At 38.4% G+C, this 21,891-nt stretch overlaps 1 protein-coding gene across 8 annotated transcripts in view; it reads right to left on the bottom strand.

Moving 5' to 3' along the window:
- Positions 1-21,891, bottom strand: part of Ankrd12 (ankyrin repeat domain 12) — a 138,793-nt gene that overhangs the window by 24,612 nt on the left and 92,290 nt on the right. For all 8 annotated transcript variants that reach the window (XR_011373525.1, XM_070029653.1, XM_070029654.1 and 5 more), the window contains one exon: positions 2,127-6,820. Coding sequence is in view for 7 of the 8 variants with exons in the window: in XM_070029653.1 (XP_069885754.1) it covers positions 2,127-6,820 (4,694 nt within the window). In the remaining variant the exon portion in view is untranslated. The remainder of the gene's footprint in view (positions 1-2,126; positions 6,821-21,891) is intronic.

Below are 21,891 nucleotides of genomic sequence, written 5' to 3' on the forward strand. Positions count from 1 at the left end.
TATACATACATACATATATATATATATATATATATATATATATATATAAATTTAAAGAAAAAAATTAATGAGACAACCAACACAAAGAAATCAGAAGAAAGAAGATGTAACGGTATAAGTAAGAGATAATGAAGGCATCAAGCTGAGGTACTGGTACAGGATGAGATTTCTGAAAGAGCTTTTAAGCAGAATTGTTAGAACTCAGTGAACAATAATTTCCTATTCCTGACATCAGTAACAAATACAGAGTTGTTACTAAAGATAAGTATGAAACTCCTCTGTAAAGTGTCCAGCCTGAAATTTTGTGCAAGAATAAAGCATTCATTTCAAATTCCCAGGAGTGCTAGTGGCTGACAGCTCTCACTAAAGTCTCTCTTCTAGAGTTACCTTCAAGGGAAGAGTGTTGGTATGCCTAACAGCATGCTGCTGCCTTGAGAACAAGTTACCTGTAAGAAGGGTCATTCCATTCCAGAGCTCCAGTTGGTTTCACTAAGTTCAATGTTTGCAACTCCATTTTGGTTCAACTTGTCACTGTGCCCAAATTTATACACTTATTCCTGAAAACACTTATCAGTAAAGCCTCTTCCATAGCATCTCAGAGACTGCTTCCTGTGAAACCCAATCTAAAACAAGATGTCTAAAGTATACTTAGGTGGTGATGCCCAGAAGGCACACCTTTGATTTTGAATGTCAGTGGAGGTGATCTGGTTAGGTAAGAACTTCTGTGAAATTATCTTCACTGGGAAGACTGCTGAACCCATAGAAATAGAAAATTCCCAAATATGGTATGGAGCATACCTACTACAAGGAGCTTACTGGAAGAACATGTTAACTAGAGAACTCAGGTTTGAAGGGAGAATAGAGGAAGGATTAGCCAGTGAACTACAGGAAATGGAAAAAAGCACTTTTATCAAGGACCAGGGAGGAAAGGATTTTATAAAAAACAAGCTAATCACAATGTCAATTTTGACCAATCAAATAGGAAGAACAATGAAGTAGCCAATGAATCTGACAACTGTGAGACCACTGGTGATCATAATGAATGAATAAGAGATGAGGCAGAAAAAAAAAATCCCACGTGTGGACTACTGTGCACAAGTATAGTGTAAAGTGAAGGGAACAAAGAATGAGCTTGCTGAGTTGGGAGCAATTCCATTGCCCAGGATAGAAGAGACTCAAATATACTCTTAAGTGTGTAAATAAAGGCCAACAAAGAAGGGAAAATGGAAAAAAGAAAGACTACTGAGAAGAGTTTTGTTTGAGGAGTTCCTGAGCCACAAAGTAACCTTCATAATAGCCTGGGACACAGAGCAAGATCATATAAAAAATACAAAGCATATGTGGAGGCATTAGCCTTCAAAGTAATCCAAACATATCTCCTTTGGAAAGCAAGGCAAAGCAGATAAAGAAAATACAGCAGATCCATGCTGTTCAATAAAGTAATCTGTTACACAAAGTGGTAAGGTGATAAGAGCACTTTCTGAAATAAGTATAGTCTGAATTGAGATGCACACAGATTTGAGAATGAGTGAAAATATTAGTTCCCCCCATTCATCACAGAATGCTAACAGGCTCTAGAACAATAAAATTAGACTTGCCTAGTTGACCCTGAACTGACCATGTATTGATGTTTTATATGGTTTTGAATTAGTTGTTTTTTTCCAATGCATGCTCGACTGTCACTGCTATATCCTTAGCCAGGATTATGATTTTTGGCAAGAGTTTTTGTTTAACATAGAGCTTGGCTCTAGTGGTAAGGCACCTGCCTAAGCATGAGTTTAAACCCTAGGACCAATGCTACCCCCTCAATCCAAAACCCCATCACATTGAAAAAAATAAAATTAAAATAAACATTTCTATATTGGTATGTTGGCATAGTCACCAAACATAATAAGTTATATAAAATAGTATAATTTACCTGTTTTCTACTTTGTAAAATGTTGACTACTAGAAAATTTAAAATTACATATGTATCTTACACAACACTTTTTTCTCCCATTCTGTGGCTATGAAATTGAATTCAGGAGCTTTGCTATACAAAAGCAATAGCAGTAGACTACATCCCAACCTTACATTAGACTACTGGACAGTGTTGCAGATATGTAAGAAATGACAGGGTTACTTACTGTGGGAATACAAATCTTGCTTAATGGGTTTCCATCCAGGAGATAGGATCCATTAAATGTTACATATTCATCATAATACTGGGGTGCTTGAGGAATAACACTACACAATAATTTACGCTTTTCTTCAATTTTTTTCCTTATGTGCAAGTATTCAAAATATGGATTTGCTCTTTCTGAACTGTATGGCTCAATCTCATCTAGTTTCAGAGAATCTACAATGGCTGCCAGAGACTGCTGAGTTTTCTCTTTTGCTTGTAGTAAAGAGGGACTCACTTGCACAGGTTGAGGTACACGAGATACTTTTCTTTTCCGTGGATGATGAATTTGAGGATCATCTTCTTCAGTTAGTCTTATTCTTCCCCTAGGAGAAGATTCATTGTCCTTTTCTGGTAACAGTGTACAGCTAGTAAGAATCTGTCTGCTTTGATTTGCCATTGTATTTGTTCTATTTCTAGTCATTCTTTGAGGGATTTGGTTTTCGTTTTTATCATCTTCAGCATTTTCTTCCAATTCTCCTTTAATTAACTGACCATATTTATGCATTTCTGGTTGAGCTAGCTGCTGTGAATGGTTTTCCAGACTTGATAAAGTACTGTGCTGGGATTCTTCATCCTCAATGGAAAACAAATATTTTTCACTTTCAGGACAATGTTTTAGATTATCTTGTTCATTTAGGTTTCCTTTTGGCATTCTTGCATTCATTTCACACAAATCAGAATCAGACTTACTCAAATGAGTCAATATCAAACTCTGAAGTTTGTATTCTTTTTCTTGTGAAATAATCTGAGCATCATTTGTGCTTTTCTCAGCCTCCTGGCCACTGGAGGACTTGTAAGTTAGTTTGCTAAATGTGTAATGTATATTTAGTTGGGAGGAGCCATCTTCACTTCCATTAAAGTCCTTTTCTGGTGGAAATTCAGGCAAAGTATTAGCCATCTCAAAGTGTGGGGATGCTTCTTGAATTGTGCTTTCAGAGAATACTGGGACAGAGTTTTCTGTCTTTCTAACATCTGCTGAAACAAAAGTGTTTTCCATATATCTTGTAGAATCATTATCAGTATCTAAAACAGAAATGATTGTTTGAACTGCATTTTTCTGTTGTAAAATACTTAGCTCTTGATTGGCAATATTCGACAGAGACATAGGGTTAGAGGCAGATTCAGCATCTGAAAGTGATTGGTTGGGGACAGGGCAGGGTTGCTGTGAAGGCATAAAGGATGTTGAGTCTTGGGCACAAGTGTTTCCTGACAGTTCAGTCTGGTGAAGGGATAAAAAGTCAGTATTGTGTTCTCTCAGTATTTTGTTTTCTGAATTGCAAATACCCTCAACAGAGGAGTCTTGATCAGGCATACTAGAATTTGGGCAGATAAAGTCATTGGTATTTAATGACTCCAGTCTATCAACAGATGTCTCCCATGATTTATTTTGTATCACACCAACCTGATTTGATGGCTCTAAATACACAGGGCTATCTGTTAAACTGCCTACTGGAGCAGTACTCTTGATTATATCAGATGAAATGTATTTGCTATTTACAGATCCTGTTGGAGAGGCTGCGAAGCTGGAATGTATGTGGGGCACATTTGAGAGGTCTCTTTCAGGCACAGCTGAGGACACTTCAGGTTTGGGAGAAGGACAAGTATCTCTCGGCACAGCTAATAAGCTACTTTGATTGATTTCTTCTGATACTGTTTGGAATTGCTTTGCATGTTCACATATGACAGAAGGCATGCTACACCTTCGAAATTCTACAGTGGGTCTCCCCTCATTAATCACTAGTTTAACATCATCTACAGAAGATGACCTGAGATGAGATGCTGGAAGTCTGTTTATATATGGTAATTTAATTCGCTCTGGCATTTCAGCCAGGCTGTCCAGCTCCTTTTCATGAAGGGCTGGAGACTTGACAGTTGGTAAAAAAGGTGACTGGGAAAATGACATTTGGGACTCTGAACCTTCTAACATAAAGTCAGAGTCATATTCAACCAGAGGCCGTGGGGTCATCACTGTAGTATGGCAGGAGTCTTCCGAGCTAGCAATAGAAACCATGGAAACAGATCTGGAGCTGAGACCCAGCTTTTCATTTTCTGATCTAGGAGACTTGTTTAAGCTACTATCTGAAATAAAAGTTGATTTTCCTAAACTCATTACATTTTTGGTGTCGACAGATTGTGACTTATTACTTATGGCATCTTTGGATTGTTTCTCCTTGGTATAAACATCAGTTAACTCTGAACTCTTGGTCTTAATAAGTTCTTTATTTTTGGATTCAGCTAATGTGTGTTTTGTTTTTTCTTTATCTTTTACTTTAAGTTCTAAACTATTACGATTTCTTAATCTCTCCTTTTCTTTTTGCTTAATTTTTTCTTTATGTTTTTTGTGCCACTGTTCTATTTCTAGGTCTTTAAGGCTAAGCATCCGTTCAAAACTTGTTTGCATCAAATCATCATTCACTAGCCTCTTTTCTTTAGGTCGATTATCTTTTGATGCTGGTGATGACTTAGTTTTAGATTTATCTATCTCAGTTTTTAGTTTTAAAGAAGTATTTAGTTGGATTTTATCTTTACGTTTATCTCGTTCTTTGAATCTGTCTATATCTCTATCTTTTTTATCTTTCTCTTTTCCATCTAGAATCTTCACAGTTTCATCTTTTGATTTTTCTTTAAGGGATAAAGATTTTTCATGCTGTGCTTTACAACTACTGTCTATGATACTTGTCCTTCTCTCTTCCTGTAAGTATCTGGAGTTAGTTACACTTGCACTTTCCTTATCTTTACATTTTTCCTTCTTATCTATTTCCTTGTCTTTTTCTTTATTTCTTCCTTTTTCTGATTTAGTATACTCACTATTATCTGGTTTAATTTTTTTTTCCATCAAGTGTTTTTCTTTGTTTTCTCCTAAATGCCTTTCTTTTTCAGGTTTTTCTTTGTCATGTTTTCTGTCCATCTTTTCTTTATTTTTCTCTCTATCATCAGTTTTCTTAATAGTATTTCTCATCTTCTCACCTTCCTTATATTTTTCTGTTTGATAGAAAAATAGTTTGTCCTTTTCTTTTATTCTATCAACACAATCACTAAAATCTATTTTCTCTTTTTCTGACTTATGCTCATGCTTTATCTTCTTTTCTTTTTCAGAATTTTTTCTTTCAACCTTCTCAATCTCTTTTTCTTTAGCTTGAGATCGCTTGTCAGGTTTTTCCTTACTCTCTTTTATATGCTTTTCTTGTTTTTCAATGTCTATCTCCTTTTCTGTTGAATGAAATGCTACAGTTTCTTCATTCATACTTATACCCAAAGAACCGAACTCTGTTTCTCTATCTGTGAGTACATTTTCTCTTTCTTCCTTTAGATCTTTTATCTTCTCTTCTCTAAAAGGTTTCTCACTTTCCCTTTTATATTTTTCCCGTTCTTCTTTAAAGGGCCTCTCTTTTGAGGTATGCTTTTCTTTAGTTGATTTATCTTCTTTTATGTTTTTTTCCAGTTTAGATTTTTTTTCTAATGTTAGGGATTCATGTTCCATATTTAAAAAGAGATCTTCAGTTTCATCACTTTTAAAAAAATTCTCTTTCCAAAACTCTCTATCAAATTCCACACTCCTCTGCAGTTCTTTAACTTCCTTATTTTTGTACTTTTCCTTTTCACCTTCAGTTTCTTTTTTGTGCTTATCTTTGTCCTTCTCCTTATGTTTCAATTTATGTTTTTTTAATGTTTTTCCCTCTTTATCCATTTTTTTCAATGTACAATCTGAATTTTCAAATGTTGGACTATGCTCATCATCCTTTATTTTGGTGTTTGATTTTTCACCAAATTCTAAGTGAAAATCTTTCTGTTGTTTATTTTTTTCCTTATGCTTGAAAGATTTTACACTTGAACCTTCTGGTAAAAATTCAGATTCTGTGTTATCATATCGGACAAGATCAGGCTGTAATGACATTTCAGAACTTCCTGGGGATAAACATGTTTTAGTATGCTCTTGCTTTAGTGGTGTTGACTGCTTTTCACTTAATCCACAAGAATGTTTAGGAGATTTACCAGTGCAAATATGAAATAAATGTAACGAAGAATCGTCTTTTGGGCTATATGATTTCCTAAAATTTCCATCATCTCTGATCTTTTCTGAGCCATCTATTGCAGTACTGACTGTCAAGTTTGTTACTCTGGTATTTTCTTTCCCTTCTTTTTCTTGCTTCAGCTCTTGGTTCTCTTTATTTTTGTTCTGGTTTTTTAATTTCCTTTTAACTTTACCTTTATGCTTATATTCATATTCCCTTTTGGTTTGCGCATCAGAATTTGATGTTTCAGGAACCGAACATGCAGTAGAAACCCTTCTGTTCTGAAGAACTTCTTCATCAGAACTTTCAGTACTTGAATACAGAACCCTAGATGGCTTTTGTTTTTTATTTTTAAATGATTTGGCATAGAATGTTTTTTCCTGTTTTGTAAACAAACTGGTCTTTTCTGCTTCACAGTCATTCTCTTTTCGTTGTTCTTTCCTAAGAATATGCCTATCGTCGATTATTTTGTTTACATCTTCATCTTCATCATCTTTGAACTCATATTCATCCAGGGCAGATGGAAGAGGTCCCTTACTGGGAACATTCTGTTTACTTCCACAGGTGAGAGAGTCTTTCTCTGTTTCAGAGTCAATATTTTCATCAATACTAGAAGGATTTACAGACTGAGCCTCTTCTGAGTCTAGAATTAGAAAAATACAACTTATATAATAAGTATTTCAAACAATTCAGAAAAATTAAGTTTACATGTACTAAATAATGCAAAAGAAAGGATGCAACAGTTCTGCTATAGTATTTTAGAACAGCTGTAAAGAATATCTGCTTTATGATGAGAGAGATACTTCTAAAATGAGACAGATATACTAAACTTACAATGCATGATATTTAAAAAAAAACAAACACAGAACAGAGGTTTAGAACACAGGCACCTGGATCCAGGTGAAACAGTTTCTCAAAAGTTACAGAAATGTTGCATATGTGTACATTTTTCTATGAGAGAAAGATTCATGGAAGATTCTTTGAAAAGGACTAGGAACTACTAATTTAATCGGCTTAAGTACACATGATAAACTTTTGTTTCAAAATATTAGCAAAACTTTACATGTAATTAGAAAAAAGTGCTCTTAGTTTTGTTAACTATAATTCAGATCTGACATTAACATGTAGCACAAAAAGAGAAATATTCTCAAATCTACATGTTTAAGTACATGAAAATTTATTTTAATTTTATCCAAACTGTTGTGTAAATATAGTCAAAGTCTTATCAGATTCAATTTTACCATATCTTTTTAATCAAAAAGAATTTTCTAAGCTGGGAGCCAATGTCTCATACCTATAATCAACTCAGGAGGCTGAGATCTAAGAATTACGGTTATAAGCCAGCCTGGGAAAGAAACTCTGTGAGGCTCTTATTTGCAATAAACTACTCATAAAAGCCAGAGGTGGTGCTGTGGCTCAAGTGATAGAGAGCTTGCTTTGAGCAAATGCAGCTCAGGGACAGTGTCCTAGGCCCAGAGTTTGTGCCCTAGGACTGGCAAAAAAAAAAAAAAAAATTCTTCCCAAGTTGGCATCTTTTCATAGCTGAAATGTACATGGGACTTCTAACTTAAAGGAATACCTAAGGAATATAAGCAAAAAGAAACTCAAGCCTCTAAGGAGAAAAAAAGCTATAACCAAGTATAAAAACAATTAGGCACTTCAGATGTTTAGTAATTTTAAAATAACACATTTCTTAATTTTGTGTGTGCTTGTACTAAGAGCTCTTGAACTCAGGGCCTGGGTGCTGTCCCGAGCTTTTTTTGCTCAAGGTTAATGCTCTATATCTTGAGCCACAACTCCACTTTTGGCTTTATGGTGGTAAACTGGAGAATAAATGTCTTAGATTTTCCTGCCCTGGCTAGCTTCAAACTGTTATCCTCAGATCTCAGTCGCCTGAATAGCTAGGATTACAGGCATAAGCTAGCAGCATCCAGCAAACAAACTTATTTTTATTTTTAATATACTAAACTTCTTATCAGTGCTCCAATATTTTTCACAGAAGTGTCATCTTCCAGAGATATCACATTGCTTAATAAAGTAATGTCAGCATAGTGAAGATCTCTGAAAGAGCACATATCCTTGTTTTGGAAAGTATATAGCAATATATTAAGTATTATTAACAGAATCAAACTATAGGATGTTTTATCACTATAAGAAACACTTACTTGGAGGCCAGTATTAACATTAGTCCTTGATTAAATAAATCAGGCTAATACTTTATTTATAATTTGGACGTGAGGAATATCTCACCTTACTTTTTTTTTTTTTTTTTTTGATCATGGGGCTTGACCTCTGGGTCTGGGTGCTGTCCCTCAGCTATTCAGCTCAAGAATTACAGTTATAAGCCAGGCACAGTGCCACTTCCGATTTTCTGAGCGGTTTATTGGAGATAAGAGTCTCACAGACTTTTCCTGCCCGCTGGCTTTGAACTGTGATCCTCAGATCTCATCATCCTGAGTAGTTAGGATTACAGGTGTGAGCCACCAGCGCCCGGCTAAAATATTTTTTTTGTGTTTCTACTTATAGTATATTTCTTATTAGACTATTAGTTACATTAGACATTGCAGACATTGAGGGTATTCTTTTGTATGTACTACAAATCCCCAATACAACATTCTACACTTAGGATCCAATCCCTGGCAAATATTTGTTAAACATCTCTAGACAAAGAGCTAGGTGAAGCAAGAAAACAGTCCCTGCCTGAAGAGGCATCTGCACTTTTTTTCCCCACTTATTTTAAATTTATTTTTAATTGATATAGAAAACTTTAAAGTATACATATATAAGTGCAACATGCAATGCTTTGATATATGTGGGCATTAATTTTCAGTCAAGTTAAACATGTTTCCTCAAACATTTATAATTTTTAATGGAAAAAATTTCAAAATTCATTTTACCTTTTTGAAATGTACAATACATTACTATCTGTAGCCATATTATTTCTTTCTTTGTGGTTGCCAAAGGCCACAAAGAAAAGAATCGAAGTTGGCCAATGATTACTGTTACAGTTGGACAGAACAAAGAAATTCTGATGTGATTACACTCTTCAACAGTTAATACAATATGACCATATGCTAAAACAGCAGCAGATACTATGTCTCCAGGGAGCACTCAAGGACAAGTCAGCTTGGAGAAATTTATAATTAAAGAAAGCTTCTCAGAGAAGTGGCAATGAAGTAAAGCAGGAATAATATACAGGCATTTCAGGTTAGGATATAGGATATAAGTAATTAACTATGTGAACAAGCAGCTCGAACCACATATTTATACTTCTTCACAAAATATGGCATTAAAAATTAACACAGTTGTATACATTTAACTTTTCCTATGAATTTCTAAGACCTTTACATAGTAGGCAAGCACACTATCATTGAGTTGTATTCCAAGGCTTACTTTTTTATTTGTTTGTTTTTTTGCAGTCATGGGGCTTTAACTCTCGACCTGGGACCTGTCCCTCAGCTCATCAGCTCAAGGCAAGTGTTCTACCACTGGGCCACAGAGCCACTTCCGGTTTTCTGAGTAGTTTGAAGAGTCTTACAGACTTTCCTGCCCAGGCTGGCTAGCTTTGAAACATGATCCTCAGATCTCAGCCTCCTGAAAACCCTCAGATCTCAGCCTCCTGAAAACCTAGGATTACAGGCATGAATCACCAGTGCCCGGCTTCACTACTGTTTTTAATGTGTGAATATTATATGTATACATTTAAACTAATTCCTTTACTGAGGTGACATTTAATGTACTTCCAATTACTTATGAGCCATAGTGTCATACCACCAAAAAGTGTTTTTGCAAGTTCATCAGTAGCTGTAAAAATGGTAATTTCATTTTAGTTGAATATTTTGATTTTTCTTGTGGCTTTATTTTTCCATGTTCATATTTTCTTGAGTGAAACGTTACTTTGTAATTTTTTGTCATTTTATACTTTTCACATTAATATACCAGTTCAAGTATACTATATAATGTTATGATTTTTTTGCCATTTTGGAACATACATATTATTGGAGTTATATACCTATCATATACTGACAAGTGTATATTTCACTGATTATGTTTCTGACTTATCAACTGAAGGGTATGCTTATCAACGCAAACATCTCTTTGTTTCCTACATATATATATATATATATATTTTTTTTTTTTTTTTTAATTAAAAAAATCTTTTTTGTTAGTCACAGGCCTTGAACTCTGGGCCTGGGCACTGTCCCTCAGCTCTTCAGCTCAAGGCAAGCACTCTACTACTTGACTACAGTGCCATTTTGGGTTTTCTAGTGGTTTATTGGAGATAAGAGTCTCAGGGTTTTTCCTGCTTGGGCTGGCTTTGAAGTATGATCCTCAGATCTCAGCCTCCTGAGTAGCTAGGATTACAGGCATGAGCCACTGGCGCCCAGCTTACATATATTTTTTAAAGTTGCTGCGCACCAGTGGCTCATACCTGTAATCTAGCTACTCAGGAGGCTAAAATATGAAGATCAAGGTTTAAATTTAAACTGTTCAGTTTTGGTCTCTGAGCTCTCAATCTTTTTTCTATTCCTATTAGCACTGTCATAGTCTCAGTACTCATCAGTTCTTACAAGATTAGGTGTAATATGACCAGCAACATAGATCATATGACATGTCTTATTTTATCCAAGAATGGAAATTTCCATTCTTAACTCCAGAGGTGGAGACTACTCAATGTCTGGGTCACCTCCTTTACCACTACATAACTTAATAATTCTTATTATTTGCCAAGCAAATAATTCTTGATTTTTTTTTTTTTTGGTCGGTCATGGGGCTTGAACTCTGGGCCTTGAGCTCTTCAGCTCAAGGCTAGTGCTCTACCACTTGAGCTACAGTGCCACTTCTATTTTCTGGTAGTTTACTGGAGATAAGAGTTTCACAGACTTTCCTGCTGGGTTGGCTTTGAACTGTGATCTTTAGATCTCAGCCTCCTGAGTAGCTAGGATTACAGGTGTGAGCCACTGGCGTCCGGCATAATTCTTGATCTTTACTACTATTATCTCCATTTAACAGACAAGGAAATAGTCTGAGCCATTAAGGATCTGTCCAAAGCCAGCTACTGAGGACGTTTCTGTCTGATTCACAGTGTGTTCTACATTGCCTTCCATCTTCTTTCATTCTTGCTATATACATTAGCCCATACTGGTATAATACTTTCTATTCCCCAAATTTCCACAAGTATTTATGTACATTTTCATCACTTGCTCCTTATTTTTTATCTACTAAAATGGATATGTTTTGTGTATTGGAATTAACTTCCATTGTAAGTTTATTTGGAGAGATTTAGAAAAAGGTAAACTTAAACCTCCAGTTACCTCTTGGGAACTCTACTTGTTTGGTGCCATTCCAAAAGGTATATACTTTTAAGTCCTTGTCATCATAGATCAGTAGGATGGGAAATGTTTATGCCCAAGAAAAAGACAACGGACCAAGGGAAAGCTATCTGCTTCACAGTATACTCAATGTGTTATGTATATTCTAAGTATTTAAGCAGACACTCTCTCTCTCTCTCTCTCTCTCTCTCTCTCTCTCTCTCTCTCTCACGCACACACAATGTAATGTCCTACAAACCTATAAAAACTATATTTTTTGTTAATATCAGCTGCCTAAATTTGTAGCATTCAGAGTGAAGTGGAAGATGAAGAGATGGGAAATGTGGCTACTAAGAAGGTTGAGGGGCAAGGCCTCTTTATGGAATTTAGAAGTCCTTAGGAGAAGAAAGCAATGTCCAATGCAGCTATAATTTTCTACTTCTATTTTCCATATTAATTAAAAGACTGGGGACTTCCATAATAGGAAGAATATGGTAGATGCTTAATACTGAATAAAGGCAGAAACAGTTTCAGAACTGAATTAAGGTAAAAGAAATTAAATGGCTGTGTTTATAATGGGACAAGAACCACCAAAATATAAAATCAGCATTCATTGCTCACCAACCTGTCCTTATTTCCCATATCACCTGTTGTGTAGAGCACAACATCTGCCATTAAATGTGCTGTCCTCTGAGTTGGCCCTTTGACACTAACATACATAAATTAAGCTCTCACTTTTATACATTAGTTGCTAAACTGTTGTTAGTCAAAAGTTTATTTAATACAAAAGCATCATTTTTATTCATTAGTGTTTAAATAAGTGTGTATTTTGTATTTAGGAAAATAGTCACAGTATAACAAAAATTAAAATGGAAACTGTTGAAGTAAAAGTAGTAAATCTATAGCAGTTCTCTGAACTTTACTGAAGATTTTTTTTGTGGGAGAAACAGAAAACTTCCATGAAATTCATATACATGAGACACAAGGATATAGTATCACAACAAATAACAAAGAAATTTGAAGAATCATGAGGAAATACTTTGAAAACTTGGACTTAAACTTGGAAATCTAGTAGAAATGCATAAACATGGATAAATTCTACATACATTTGACTTTCCAAAATTGAACCAAGAGGATATAACCACAAGCAAGCAATAAGATTGAAGAATAGAGACCTAGGACCATGGAGATTCACTGCCAAACTGTGTCCATTGGGACTTAAGAAAAAAACTAACACTAATGTTCCTCAAATTCTTCTATGAAATAAAAGGAAAGTGGGGCATGATAGCTCACACCTATAATCCTAGCTACTCAGGAAGCTGAGATCTGAGGACCACGGTTTAAAGACAGCCCAGGAAAGAAAGTCCACGAGACTCTTATCTCTAATTAATCTCTAATTAATCAGCAGAAAACTGGAAGTGGTGCAGTGGCTCAAAGTGGTAGAGCACCAACCTTGAGTGAAAAAGCTCAAGGACAGCACCCAGACTTCCCCCCCCCCCCACCAATTCCCACGAAGCCAGTATTATCCTCACTCCAAAACTGGATAAGAACTCAACCAAACAGGAGGATTTTTGACCAATCTCTTTGATGAGCAATGATGCAAAAATTCTCAATAAATTTATTGACAACTGAATAATACAGCAATTGAAAAGCTATGAAATTGGTTTAATTACAGGGATAGATGCATAGTTTAACATATCATATTGATGGTTAATCAGTAACTATAATACAGCACATAAACAGGATCTAAAACAAAAATAAGATCATCTCAATTGAAATTTAAAAAAAGCTTCTGTGAAATCAACATTCCTTTATGATAAAAGTTCTGACGAACCAGTGCTGGTGGCTCATACCTGCAATCCTAGCTACACAAGATGAGATCTGAAGATAATGGTTTGAAGCCAGGCAGGAAAAGCCTGTGAGTCATCTCCATTAAACAGCAAAAAAAGCTGCAAGTGGAACTGTGGCTCCAGTGGTAGAGCATCAGCTTTGGGTGAAAATGCTAAGGGAGTGTGCAGGTCCTGAGTACAAACCTCAGTATTGGTGGCATATGTACACACACACATTCTGAAGAAGCCAGAGAGAGATAAAATGAACATACTTGAGCTTACTAAAGGTTATATATGGACAAGCCTATAGCCAACACCACATTAAAAATGGAAAAACAATGTGATACCATATTTAAAGGATTCTATAGATTCCAAAAAACTTCCAGATCTGGTAAATACTTTCAGATATACCAGAATATACACACTCAGGAGGGGGGACCAAGATGGTGACGGGGCAGTAGGGAAACGCCACAGCTCTCCCCAACGAAAAAGAGAGTTCAAGTTCCAACGCTAATTTCCCCAAGAGACCGACATCAACAAAAAGACGAACACTCAGAGAAAAACCGGAGGTGGAAAAAAACAAAAAAAGAAACAGAGGAAAAGAAGAATTTCAGAACAGAGAAGAGCAAAGACCCCTCCTCCAACCTTTACTGGCCACGCGGCAGGGCGCCAAGCCGCCTGCCAGCCAGCACGACAGGGGCTGCCGGAGCCCCAGATACACAGGGGGCCGCCTGCAGATCACACGAGGTACCGGCTTGCAGAACAACTGATCGCCAGGAACAGAGAAACCCACAAGCCGGGAGTCTCCAGGAGGATCCCACCCCCACCCCTCACACCCCACCCTAGCAGAGAGGCTCCATCCCGCCAAAGCTGCCAGGCACCAGCAAGCCACAAAGGGACCTGTCTGCAGACCACCCACACAGAGGCTGCCTGAGGTTACCGGACCCGCCCAATAGCAATCACAAGACCTGGTGGGGGCCATCCGGGTCCCAGAGGCACAGGGGGCTGCCTGCAGATCACCCGCGCCTGAGCCACCGGACCTGCCCAATTGCGATCGCAATGACCCTGCGGGGCCGTCCAGGTCCCAGAGGCACAGGGGGCTGCCTGCAGACCACCCGAGCAGAAGCCGCCTAAAGCACTGGGGTCAGACCCACCGGATCTCTACAACCCTCGAAGCCGCCTGAGCGTGGACACTGTGGACCCGACAGCTTCCATAGAGGCAGAGACAGAAAAGAATCACATCACACAGAGCCACCACCGCCCAGCCCAGCCCGCAATCACCCCAACTGAACTTGGATTGCAACAACAACTGACGACCTACACCACACAGAAACAACCAGCTCCAGGGTGAGTACCCCACAGGGGACAGTGTATCACTCAAGGGAGACCAGAGCTGGAGGGAATCCCCAGACCCTGACCTAGACTCCCTACCCCAACACCCGGATCACAGGACTCACTAAAAGTGGGAACTGTTCGAGAGCTCCACCAGCCCATGGAGCACACTCCGCTGGCCAGGACAGAGCAAGAGTGCCCCTGGAAGGGAGTGTAAATGCCCAATCCAGGAACAGCGCCCCAGGGTCAAGACTACCAACAGTAGAAGAAATTTGAACTGTGTCCCCCAGGCTGCATAACCTAGGTGGTATACACATCAGCACAGGCCTAACGAGCGCGCCCCAGGCTGGGGCCGGAACCAGGCCTGGGGATCGGGCGCCTGAACACAACCAACTCCTCCCAACTAAGGTAAAAAGCTGAGCATATGCCTCAACAGAGGGGAGAAAAACAGGGAACAGCACTCCCCGGGAAGCACGCCTGTGACAACAAAAGACCTGGAGTCTCAGGACAAGAGAAGCCCAAACCCCACCAAAACTCTACCCATATACCCTAGGCTGGAAATTGGGCAACACAGGCTGCCAGCACCTGATAGTAAGCAGGAGCTCAGGCAGATAAAGCGGCTCAGCAGTAGAGTGAGAGTCTTGGATGTATGAGGCCCTGAATCTGATTCCTCAGCATCACAAAAGCAAAAAGGGTCAGAAGCGGTGCTGTGGCCCAAATGGTAGGGTGCCAGCCTTGAGCTGAAGAGCTGAGGGACAGCACCCAAACCTAGAGTTCAAGCCCACAACCAGCCCAAAACAAACAAACAAAAACACACCAGGAGCCCATAGCAGACTCCAGTATTTGGGAGAGTGCATCCAGAGCATCTGATCTTCCCAAGAGCACCCGTAGGAGCAAACACAAGCAGTCTAGGCTGCTCAACCCTTCCAAGGGTGGGAATTGCCAGCAATCTACAGCAGAGAGCTGAGAATCCTAAGTAGGTCAGAATAGCAGCTGGAAACAGGCTCCCAACAGAATACAGAATTAGCAACCAAGCAATGACAGACACACCAAAACAAAGTTGCAGAGCAGTCTCCTGAACCCCCATGCGAAAATCACAGAGAAAAATCACAAGGTTTACCACCACCCAGGACAGCAAGCTCACCTCAAAAGCCAGCAGTCACGCAGGGGAGAGCCCCAGTGGGAGCAAAGCAGGAATGGAAGACAAAAGCTACATCCAAGTGTTGCTGGAGGCAATGACTCAAGAAATAAAGCGAGAAATTGATCAGAAATTGAAAGAGCACAAGGATGAACTATCAAAAGAGATACAGGGTATCAAACAAGAGATGCAAGCAAAAATAGAAGCTGCACAAACCTCAGTAAGAAGTGGGATAAACGCCAAATTAGAGGTAATGCATACCTCATTGAGAGGTGAGATCAGTACTCTGAGAACCAACATTGAATCCATAAAGAGATCCATTTCCTCCATGCAAACCACAATAGAAGCCACTGTCAACAGAGTGAATGAAATGGAAGGTAGAGTGTCAGATACAGAAAACAGAATATACCAACTGGACCAAAAAGTGACAGATATGGAAAAATCACTCAAATTAAACCAAAGGGAAATTCAAGAGCAAGCAGATAATGCCAAGAAATTTAACCTTCGCATAATCGGAGTGGACGAAGGTGAGGAATTCCAGAGCAAGGGAATGCAACACCAATTTAATAAGATAATCAGTGAAAATTTTCCCCACCTCAAAAAAGACCACCTTACCTACATTACAAAAGCTTATAGAACACCAAACAAGCAAGATCCCAGGAGAAACACTTCTAGACAGATTATAGTAAAAATGATAGATCTGAATAATAAGGAAACAATCCTGCATGCAGCAAAAATGAAGAAGGAGCTATACTACAACGGAAAAAAAATTAGAATCACTGCAGATCTCTCCACACAAACAATGAATGCAAGAAAAGCCTGGGAAAGTACTATACGAGCCCTGAAAGCCAATAACTGCCAACCCAGACTGCTACATCCGGCAACGCTAGCATTCACATTAGATGGAGAACCGAAAACTTTTAATAGCAAAGAAAAACTAAATGAATACATAAACGTTAAGCCAGCATTACAAAGAATTCTAAGAGGAGGGACACAACCTGAAGAAAGCAACCAGGAACTGGGACCTGCCCCAAACAGGCATTACTGAAAGTCTAACTGAGCAAGCACAGGAGGAAAGGAAAGAAGAAAAACTTAGGAAAACGGAATGGCAGGGACAACAATGCATCTCTCTATACTTTCTCTTAATATAAATGGGCTGAATTCACCAATTAAAAGAAAACGAACTGAGGACTGGATCAGAAAACAAAACCCATCCATCTGTTGCCTTCAGGAGACCCACCTCTCAGTCAAACATACAAACAAACTCAGAGTGAAGGGGTGGAAAAGAATCTACCAATCAAATGCCCCCAGTAAGAAAGCAGGTGTAGCTATGCTGATATCTGACAAAATAAACTTTTCATTAAAATCAGTACAGAAAGACAAGGACGGACACTACATATTAATACAGGGAACAATCCAAGAGGAGGATATAACCATCATCAACTTATATGCCCCAAATATTGGTGCACCCAGATATGTTAAACAAATGCTCTCAAACTTACAGAATAAAATAGATCCCAATACGATAATACTAGAAGACTTTAACACACCACTCTCACCAAAGGACAGGTCTACCAACCAGAGGATTGGCAAAGAACTCCCAAATTAAGTGAGGCCATACTTCAAGCGGAATTAACTGACATCTACCGAGTATTTCACCCTAAAACAACACAGTACACATTCTTCTCAGCAGCTCATGGAACTTTCTCCAAAATAGACCATATCATAGTTCATGCAAGGAACTTAAGCAAATACAAAGGGATCGACATAATCCCCTGTATCCTATCTGACCACAGTGGAATCAAGCTAGCTCTCAATAACAAAGCATACCGCAGAAATTTCTCTAATACATGGAAATTGAACAGCACACTCCTTAACAATGCCTGGGTAAAGGAAGAGATCAGAGAAGAAATAAAGCATTTCCTACAACTCAATGAAAATGAAAACACCTCACAAAGAAACTTGTGGGACACAGCAAAAGCAGTCCTGAGGGGCAAATTTATTGCCCTCAGTGCCCACATCAAGAGAATGGAGACAGACCAAGTAAATAATCTCATGTTGCAATTAAAACAGCTAGAAAAACAAGAAAAAATGGGACCTAAAGTTGCTAGACGAAGCCAGATAACCAAATTAAGAGCAGAGATTAACAAATTAGAAAATCAGAAAACCATAACCAAAATAAACCAAACAAAAAGCTGGTTCTTTGAAAAAATAAACAAAATTGATGGTGCATTGGCTAGATTAATTAAAAAAAGAAGAGAGGAAACCCATATTAATAGGATTAGGGATGCCACGGGAAACATCACAACACGTACCCAAGATATCGAAACAATTCTGACAGACTACTTTCAAAAGCTATACTCTCAAAAGGAAGAAAATCTGGCAGAAATGGATGCATTTTTAGAGAAATACAAGTTGCCCAAACTGAGCAAAGAAGAAGTTAACCAATTAAATAAGCCAATATCCTATAACGAGATACAGGAAGCTATCAAAAGTCTTCCAACAAAAAAAAGCCCTGGACCAGATGGATTTACAGCAGAATTTTATAAGACCTTTAAACAAGAACTAATATTCATACTCCTCAAGCTCTTCAGAGAAATAGAGAAGGAGGGAGCTATCCCAAACTCATTCTACGAAGCCAATATCACACTCATCCCCAAACCAGTCAAAGACCCAACCAAAAAGGAGAATTACAGGCCAATTTCCTTGATGAACACAGATGCAAAGATCCTTAACAAGATTCTAGCTAACAGAATCCAGAAACACATTAAAAAAATTATACACTATGACCAGGTAGGCTTCATCCCAGAGACACAGGGATGGTTTAACATACGTAAGTCAATAAATGTAATCCAACATATCAACAGAGCCAAGGTCAAGAATCACATGATTATCGCCACAGATGCAGAAAAGGCCTTTGATAAAATTCAACATTCATTCATGATAAAAGCTCTGGAGAAAACAGGAATAGAAGGAACATTTCTAAAAACAATAAAAGCCGTTTATAACAGACCAATAGCCAATATTATACTTAATGGGGAAAAGCTACAACCAATTCTCCTCAAATCAGGAACAAGGCAAGGATGCCCACTGTCTCCACTCCTCTTCAATATAGTCCTGGAACCCTTAGCCAGGGCAATAAGGCAAGAAAAAGACATTAAAGGGATCCGCATAGGGAAAGAAGAAGTTAAACTATCCCTATTTGCAGGCGACATGATACTATACCTTCACGATCCCAAAAACTCCATTCCCAAACTCTTAGAAATCATAAATCACTTCGGCAAAATAGCAGGATACAAAATAAACCCACAAAAATCAGTTGCCTTCCTGTACACTGACAATGTACAAGAAGAGAGGGAAATAAAGGGAGCAACCCCATTCACAATAACCTCCCCAAAAATAAAATATTTAGGAATTAACCTAACCAAAGATGTAAGAGAACTATTTAATGAGAACTATAAAAAGTTAAAGAAAGAAATTGCAGAAGACACTAGGAAATGGAAAGACCTCCCGTGCTCCTGGATAGACCGACTTAATATAGTAAAGATGGTAATACTTCCAAAACTAATATACAAATTCAACGCAATTCCTATTAAAATCCAAATGACGTACATCACTGAAATACAGAAAACAGTCCAAAAATTCATATGGAACAACAAAAGACCTAGAATAGCCAAAACAATTCTAGGGGATAAAGACAATATGGGAGGGCTATCCATGCCGAACTTCAAACTCTACTACAGAGCTATAATAACAAAGACAGCATGGTACTGGCACAAAAACAGACCCGGAGATGAATGGAACAGAATAGAAGACCCAGAAATAAATCCACAAACCTACAGTCAGCTGATATTCGATAAAGGAGCCAAAGACATACAATGGAAGAAACACAGCCTCTTCAACCGCTGGTGCTGGGAAAACTGGGCAGCCACATGCAGAAAACTAAAAGTGGACCTCAGCCTATCACCATGCACCAACATCAACTCAAAATGGATTAAAGACCTTAACATTAAACCTGAATCTCTGAAACTACTGCAGGACAGAGTAGGAGAGACACTTGAACTAATAGGCACAGGAAGGAACTTCCTGAACAAAGTTCCAGGGTCACAACAAGTTGGAGAGAGACTTGACAAATGGGACTACCTTAAAATAAAAAGCTTCTGCACAGCTAAATCTATCGCAACTAAGCTAGAAAGACAACCAACTAATTGGGAAAAAATATTTACCAGCAATATATCAGACAAGGGGTTAACATCCTGTATATACAGGGAGCTCAAGAAACTAATCCCTCCCAAACCTAACAAACCAATTACTAAATGGGCAAGGGAACTAAAGAGGGACTTCTCAAATGAAGAAATAAAAATGGCAAAGAAACACATGAGGAAATGTTCATCATCCCTGGTGGTGAAGGAAATGCAAATAAAGACAACCCTGAGATACCACCTTACCCCAGTCAGAATGTCCCACATCCACAAATCAGCCAACAACAAATGCTGGAGGGAATGTGGAGAAAGAGGAACCCTATTACACTGCTGGTGGGAATGTACACTTATACAACCACTTTGGAAAGCAGTCTGGAGGGTCCTTAGAAAGCTAAAGATTGACCTCCCTTACAACCCAGTCATACCACTTCTAGGCATTTACCCTGAACAACAGGAACCAATATACAAGGACACGTGCACCTCCATGTTTATTGCAGCACTGTTCGCAATAGCTAGGATATGGAAACAACCTAGATGCCCCACCACAGATGAATGGATCCAAAAATTGTGGTATCTATACACAATGGAATATTATGCAACCATTAGAAATGACAAAATAATGGCATTTGCAGGGAAATGGATGGAGCTAGAAGGAATCATGTTGAGCGAGGTAAGCCAAGAACGAAGAGACAAACGGTACATGGTCTCCCTGATAAGCGGATGCTAAATCCAAAATGTTAGGCGATATGACAAAACTAACAGGGCTTAAGAAACAAAGAACTCCCACTCATCTGGTTGAACCACTACTAAATATCCCCATGCTGCTGATCACATATATGGTATATAACATGTGAACACCGTTATATGTTACAGACTGTGATAGACAATTTGCTCCAGGAAAGTTAGAATGAACTTGTGACTTAAATGAACATCATTATTGCACAATACTGTGAAATTCCAGAAATTATGTAACCACTTAATCACAATTAAAAAAAAAAAAAAAGAACCTTGGGGAAGGGATGGAGGGAGGGGATTGTAGGGGGAAAACAATGGAGGGGGTAACAATGTTCAAGAGGAAGTGTACTCATTACCTCACTCATGTAACTGTAACTCTCTGTATAGTATCTTTACAATAAAAAAAAAAAGAGCTCAAAAAAAAAAAAAACCCAGAATATACACACTCAAACTCCAGTAGCTTTTTTTTTTTTTTTGGTTGGCCATGGGGCTGGAACTCTGGGCCTGAATGCTGTCCCTCAGCTCTACAGCTCAAGGCTAGCACCTACCACTTGAGCCACTACGCCACTTCCAGTTTTCTGAGTGGCTTACTGGAGATAAGAGTCTCATGGACTTTCCTGCCCAGGCTGGCTTTGAACTGCAATCCTCAGATCTCAGCCTCCTGAGTAGCTAGGATTACAGGTGTGAGCCACCGGCACCCAACTTTCCAGCAGTTTTTCTATATACCAACAGTAGACAGGCTGAGAAAGAAATTAAAATACTTTTGTCCAGGGTAAATAACTTAACAAGACCTCTACAAAGATCTATAAAAACCTTGAAGAAAGAAACTAGAAGATGGAAAGATCTGACATATTCATGAACAGACAGAATCAGTGTTAAAAATGTCCATAATCAAAGGACACATAATCAAGGACAAGATAAATACAAAGCCCACAGAATGGGGGTTTTTGTTCGTTTGTATTTTCCTTTGGTACTCAGGGCTTGGGTGCTGTCCCTGAGCTCTTCTGCTCAAGGTTAGCACTCTACCACTTTGATCTACAGCTCTACTTGGTATTTTTCTGGTAGTTAATTGGAGACAAGAGTCTCATGGGACTTTTCTGCCTGGGCTGCCTTCAAAACTCGATCTTCTGCTCTCAGCTCTCTGAGTAGCTAGGCTTACATGCATG

The sequence above is a fragment of the Dipodomys merriami genome, unplaced genomic scaffold, assembly GCF_024711535.1.
Source record: "Dipodomys merriami isolate MVZ:Mamm:240054 unplaced genomic scaffold, mDipMer1.0.p SCAF_2, whole genome shotgun sequence".
NCBI lineage: Eukaryota > Metazoa > Chordata > Mammalia > Rodentia > Heteromyidae > Dipodomys > Dipodomys merriami.